The sequence below is a fragment of the Echiichthys vipera genome, assembly GCF_963691815.1.
Source record: "Echiichthys vipera genome assembly, contig: SCAFFOLD_144, whole genome shotgun sequence".
Lineage (NCBI taxonomy): Eukaryota > Metazoa > Chordata > Actinopteri > Perciformes > Trachinidae > Echiichthys > Echiichthys vipera.
In genome coordinates, this window is record NW_028154807.1 from 2,992 (window position 1) to 10,000 (window position 7,009).

At 46.0% G+C, this 7,009-nt stretch overlaps 1 protein-coding gene across 1 annotated transcript in view; it reads left to right on the forward strand.

Moving 5' to 3' along the window:
- Window positions 1–1,910: 1,910 nt before the first annotated feature.
- LOC310966373 (plexin A3-like) overlaps window positions 1,911–7,009 on the forward strand; it is a gene marked incomplete at both ends in the record, with an annotated part of 16,284 nt that continues 11,185 nt past the window's right edge. Inside the window, one exon of the mRNA XM_083940955.1 lies at window positions 1,911–2,111. Within this exon, the coding sequence (XP_083797081.1) occupies window positions 1,911–2,111 (201 nt within the window). The remainder of the gene's footprint in view (window positions 2,112–7,009) is intronic.

Sequence of the window (7,009 nt, forward strand, 5' to 3'; positions counted from 1 at the left end):
GCTGCTGGCGTCCGCTGCGCTCTGGTCCACTTCCTGTGGAGCTAATGGTCTTCCTGTCAGTCACAAGGCAATTAATTACCGTGGTGACGCTCGTTAATAAAGGTTTCACCCCACTGAGAGACGAAGCCAGACTCTGTGTGCGCCTGTGTGTGTGTGTGTGTGTGTGTGTGTGTGTGTTTTTCCTGCAGCCTCAGGAAGTTCCCAAAGCGTGGATCTGTCACCAGCTGTCCATTACTGAACACACACTTTGTCGGCTGTGTGTGTGTGTTACAGTGCAACAGAGTACACAGGCACACACACACACACACACACACACACACACACACACACACACACACACACCGTTATGGGATGTTCAGTACATCTATAATAAAACATAATAACTAATATCTGCAAATATAAACCGTATTTATTTACGTTTTAAACCCACATTTAATTATTTAAAGCAAGCCCCGCCCCCCTGCCACGGGATTGGTTGCTGCCGTCACTCCCAAATTGATTGACAGGTCTTTTAATACAGCAGGGAAAAAAGGAAAGGGTTATTAATAATTCCTGAAGCTGCAACATTTAAAGCTTTTATGATAAATAATTGACGCTAATAATGGATGAAAGTCTCTGTGAGGCGTTCAAGTGTCCCTGGGTCATTTCTACGCCGACGACACGTCAAACAAACCAGTTCATTCTTTTTCTTTTCTGCGGGCGTTTTTATTGATTCAAAGCTGTTTGAGTGTAATAAGAAGTAAGTAGAAGAAGAAATGGGCGTTCCTTGTACTCTGCGAGCCAATCAGAAGAGGCTCTACTGCGGGGTTATTCAATAGGCGGCCCCCGGGCCTGATCCGGCCCCCGAGGGAGTATTTCCCGGCCCTTTGAGAAGAAGCCTGTGTGAAAAAGTCATTCATGGCCTCTGTCCTCTCTCGCGTCTCAGCGCGTCAAATCCGAGAGACTTGCTCCACGCGCTCCATGTAGGAGCGGCCACAACGCCCCGCACGCCCCCACTACGCTCTTCTTCGTTTGTGGGTTCCTGAATCCTCTTGGCAGCAGCTCGCTAAACTCCGCTCTGTTGTTGTTCTCAATTGTTTCTGTCTGGTTAAGGGCCGCTCACACTGTCCATCTGTACCGTGCCCAAGCACGCTTCGCGGAGCGGCACGCTTGCCGTCCACGGCCCGTTTGGGAGAGGTGGGCTTTAGTAAAGCACGTTTGCACGTGTACGAGCACGAGCGTGCGCACGTGTAGGAGCACAAGCGTGCGCACGTGTACGAGCACGAGCGTACGCACGTGTACGAGCACGAGGCCTACGGTGGTTCTGAGGTCATTTCCTGTGCGCCTGTTGGGACGTAGAAAAAAGAAGGAGGGACCATGCGCGGACATTTCAAACAATGGCGGTGAAAGGTTCACGTTGGTGTGATGCGGAGGTGGAGTGTTTACTGCAGATTTGGTCGATGACAAGATTCAAAAACAGTCGACAAGACGCACAAAAACTCCGAGGTCTACGGAAAGATCTGGAAACAAAGCCACGCATCGCCATGACGTCATCAATGCGTGTGACGTGTTACGGCGTGATGACGTATAGGCAGCAAGAAGCCTTCTCCGAGGCCCAGGTAGTGTGAGTACAAACGGGCCTGGAGGGGGGGACAAGGACCCTAAAGCACGGGGCACGGGACGGAGGCACAGTGGGAGGGCGCCCTCACTTGCAGGGAGCGGCGGAGGCGGAGGTCCTCCTATGTCGCTGTAGTGTTTTACAACATCCGTTAATGTGGCGCTCAGATTTTTCCGGCCCTCGTTTTGAATCACTTTTGTTCACAGCTCTGCTCTGGAGGAACGCCACGCTGCCGTCTCTGTTGAACTATAATAACAATAATAATATGCTGTCATTTATTAACCCCCCCCCCCCTCTCTCTCTCTCTCTGCAGGGTTGTCCTCAGATCCTCCCCACCTCTGACATCCTGGTCCCGGCCGGGATGGTTCGTCCGATCACGCTGCGAGCTCGTAACCTCCCCCAGCCTCAGTCGGGTCAGAAGAACTACGAGTGCGTGTTCAACATCCAGGGCAAAGTCCAACGCATCCCGGCCGTCCGCTTCAACTCCTCCTGCATCCAGTGTCAGAACACCTCGGTGAGACTACGCTACCCAGCATGCAATGCTCTGCTTTGGCAATATGGTGCTTCAAGTGTTTTAGCATTTAGACGATAGCGGTATGCTACTAGCTGTGGAAGTACTAGCTACATTAGCTGTGGAAGTATTAGCAGAACTAGCTGTGGAAGTATTAGCAGTACTAGCTGTGGAAGTATTAGCAGAACTAGCTGTGGAAGTATTAGCAGTACTAGCTGTGGAAGTATTAGCCGTACTAGCTGTGGAAGTATTAGCTACATTAGCTGTGGAAGCATTAGCTATAGGTTACTAGCTGTGGAAGTATTAGCAGAATTTGCTGCGGAAGCATTAGCTATAGGTTACTAGCTGTGGAAGTATTAGCGGTACTAGCTGTGGAAGTATTAGCAGAATTAGCTGTGGACGTATTAGCAGAATTAGCTGTGGACGTATTAGCAGAATTAGCTGTGGAAGCATTAGCAGGATTAGCTGTGGAAGTATTAGCAGGATTAGCTGTGGAAGCATTAGCTATAGATCAGAGGTCAGAGGGTCAGGCTTCAGGTGGACAGAAAGTACACACACACACACACACACACACACACACACACACACACACACACACACACACGCACACACTGACATACCACTGCTAGATACAGACAGTACACACACACCTACAGATGGTCCGTGTGTGTGTGTATCTGTATTTAATCAAGTTACTATTCTCTGAGGAAATTGGCCATTTAGTACAACAGAAGACGCACACACACACACACACACACACACACACACACACACACACACACACACACACACACACACACACACACACAGTTCAGACTCCAGAATAAAAGCACAGTTTATTGTGGGTGTAATGGAGATGATGTAGTGAAACTGATGTTAGAATAAAGACGCATTGTGTTTGTTACTGTTCTTAAAGCAAAAGTGCAGCTCTGCCTGCAGACAGAGCGCCATTAAGCCCCGCCCACATCACAGGGGAAACAATCCTACGCTCTCCTTTGGCTTTGTGTTGTGTGATTCAAGCTGCAGAGTCCAAGAACTGAACCTTGAGAAGCTCAAAGTGGATCCAGACACTCAGTTTGCTAATGCAGCATTTTATCACTAAAGGGGCCGTCACATGATCAGCTGTTTGCACTGGGCTCACGGCGAGGTCGGGCGCAGAGACCCAGTAAACGGCTAAACCGACGTTAGCATTAAACCAACTGTTAGCTCGTAAACTGCCTCTTCAAAAACCTGCTGTGATGCCGATAAACCTCCGTCTTTACGTTTTCTTCTGATCCTGATTCAACTTTAATGGAAACGTTAAATAGTTCGGTAAACTCCGACACACAAACGATACTTTTTTCCTCCATCTTTCTAAACTTTGGTCGCTCTCTGGTTGCCTAGGAAACGTAAACGTCACACTCAAAGCTTCTGTCTCATTAGTTGAGCTTTTGAAAGGTCAAAGTTCAACTGATTTGAAGTTTGAGCGCAGCGGCAGAGAGGAAATCTGAGCGGGGCGCGCCGCTACATTGGGCGCTAACGCCTCCTCCATAGGAAATGGGAATGGAACGGCCGGAGCAAAGCGTTTTTACCGCGTATCACATGTTTAGCTTTAAAGGGTAATTCTGATGTAACAATCCCATCATCCAAGGGTCTTTTTCGGCAAAACACTCATCACATAAACCATTTTCGTGTAACAACTTTTAACGGAGAAATCCAGGAGAGTCGCTAACAGCCGGACGTGGCTAACAGTGATTAGCTCGGGGCAGCACGTGAAGGCATTCAAAGGTCTTTTTTAACCACTAATGCTGCTGAAAATAACAGCAAACCTCTGCAGCAGCATGAGAAGAGTCCCTACACACACAACAAAGCAGCAGCAGCGTAGTTAGTGAAGCCAGAGTTTATTAAAGAGTGTTTTAAAGACTTACCTACTGGCCCCTGCACCAGCTCCTCTCATAGTAAAGTCCATTACAGTGGAAGGAGCCCATTGGTGCTTTGTTGTGTGTGTAGGGACTCTTCTCATGCTGCTGCAGAGGTTTGCTGTTATTTTCAGCAGCATTAGTGGTTAAAAAAGACCTTTGAATGCCTTCACCGTACTGCCCCGAGCTAACCACTGTTAGCCACGTCCCTCTGTTAGCGACACTAAAAAAATATTTTGCCTAAAAAGACCCTGGGATGATTTTACATCAGGTTTCACTTCAAGACAAAAATCCAAATGTCAGTTTTTATCTATAATTCTGTAAAATCAGCATTTTGAAGTGTGAGCTAACACGTTGTTCACTTCCGTTAGCAGGTTAATGGTAAATCCCATTCAGTGTTAGCATTGAGCTAAGTTCTGCATCATGATTTTGTTTTTTCTGCAAAGCACAGAAAGAAGTTGGTGGTTTTCCCCATTCACTCCAATATGCACACACACACACACATACACACACACACACACACACTCGTGCTGCTGTTGCCAAGCACCTCTGACCCCATAGCGACGGGCGTAGCGACCAGGCAGGGGTTTCCATGGGGACGACAGTGTCCACCAGCTCTGTGACATTAAGACGCAGCGGGAGACGGAGACTGTGCGGAAAAGGCAGACGGAGGAAAGAGAATTCATTCTGTCGTCTCTGTCAGGGAAACATTTACATAAATATAGATTTATATATTTATATATGAGTGTAAAAGGACTAAATCTTCTGAAATATAACGTTTAAATAACGTTTAAATATGCAAATGAGGCGTTCTCTTATGAAGTATGAGCAGATTTTCCAGATTGGGGCAGCAGTAGCTCAGTAGCTCAGTCCATAGGTGACTGGGCTGGGAACTAGAGGGTCACTGGTTCGAGTCCCTGTGTGGACCATGTATGGAGCTTGGACTGGTGGCTGGAGAGGTGCCAGTTCATCTCCTGGGCACTGCTGAGGTGCTGTTGAGCAAGGCACCGAACCCCCAACTGCTCGGGGCGCCGGTTACTGGCAGCCCCCTCACTCTGACATCTCTCCATTAGTTGCATGTATATAGGTCCTGTGTGTGTGTGTGTGTAATGAAAAATAATAGAGTGAAAATTGAATTTCCCTAATAAAGGAATTCTTCTTCTTCATAAATGTGAACTTTGGATCAAACCAGTTTCATTATTGTTCACAAAGCTTTTTACAGATTTCTCTTTTTATCTATTCATTTACTAAAATACGGATTATTATTATTATAGATTACAGTTTTTTACGATCGAATAAACACAATTTTGATTGTTTTGTTTTGTTTAGCAAAACCCAACACACGAATAGCACAACCACATACCCAATTAGCAAAACACCTTAACTCCTTTGCAAAATGAACCACTCTTGTAAAAACTATACACTAACTTATCAAAACCATATTTTTTTACCATATGAAACACACACGTTGCATATGACTTAACTCTGTTTGCACCAGTTACACTCTGCTGTTGAAAACCTTAAACACTTTCGGCTAATTCTGCTTCTAAGTGCATAGAGTAGTATGGGTGAAGCACACAGTGAATTTGCAAAACATCGCTCGGATTTGCACAACTGTAAACACAATGTCTGCTCACACTTTTTGCAAAACAATACACAGTGAACACTTGTATGCATTACTGTAGACACCACACAGGACACAAGACTAATGCTGTTGACACTGTTATTTATTTTTTTCCATATACTCAAGCCAACATGATGAAAAAAAAAACATTTCCCAGTTTTCATGAACATAACATTTTATCCTGTACAAAAAAAGAACCCCCCCAAAAAAAGAAAACACAGCACATAAATTGCTACTGTTGCTACTGCTACTACTATCTGACCAGAGAATTTCATCCACATCACAGGCGATATCCTCATTTGCAAGACAGCGGGGAAAGAATCGCCGTGCATGCCGTATCCACCCCTGTATGGCTGTGGCCTCAATCTGGTCACAGGCCTCCTCCATGGCCTGAATGAGGGCTACCCGAGCCAGGGGGTGCAGATCGTAAACCTTCCACCGCCATGCTGAGAAAAATTCTTCAATTGGGTTAAGAAATGGAGAATATGGTGGCAGGAAAAGGACTGTGAAATGTGGGTGCTGCGTAAACCAGTTCTGAACCAGAGCAGAGGGGTGGAATGAAACATTGTCCCAGGTGACAATGTATTGGATCTGCATGTTATTTATGATTGTGAGGTTGTATACTCTGTCCAAAAATGTAAGGATGTGAGGTGTTTTATACGGACCCATGTTGGCTTGGCGGTGGAGGACCCCATTCTGGGTGATTGCCGCGCAAAGGGTGATGTTACCCCCACGTTGCCCCGGGACACTAATAATTGCCCTCTGGCCAATTACATTTCTTCCCCTCCTTCTGACCTTTGAGAGGTTGAACCCCGCCTCGTCTATGTAGATGAACTCATGCTGAATGGCCTCAGCATCCATTTGTAAAACTCTCTAAAATACAGTGAAAGACAAGATTGTGTAGTTCAGCATAGATTTAGTGTACAGTATATTTACATGTAAAAAAAGGTTATGTGTGCAGTATGCAACATCAGAGTGCTAAAGTGAACAATACATACCTCCACATACTCATGCCGCAGCTGTTTGACCCTCTCTGAGTTCCTCTCAAAAGGCACTCGGTACAACTGTTTCATTTGTACCTGATGTGCCTTCAGGATACGAGCTATGGTGGACAGAGAGACCTGATTCACATTATGAAAGATGATTTGGTCTTCAATAATTTTGGCCTGGATTTCACGAAGCCTGATGGCATTATTTGCCAAAACCATATTCACAATCTCCCTCTCCTGCAGGGGTGTGAAAATGGGAGCCCTTCCTCCTCGTTGTACTCGACCCTCAATCCTATGTAGAACAAAATACATGTAACCTACTGTAAAATGTCACAGGAAGGGGTATCAAAAGTGCTGATATGGGGTGCATACAGTAAGAAGCTGTAAACA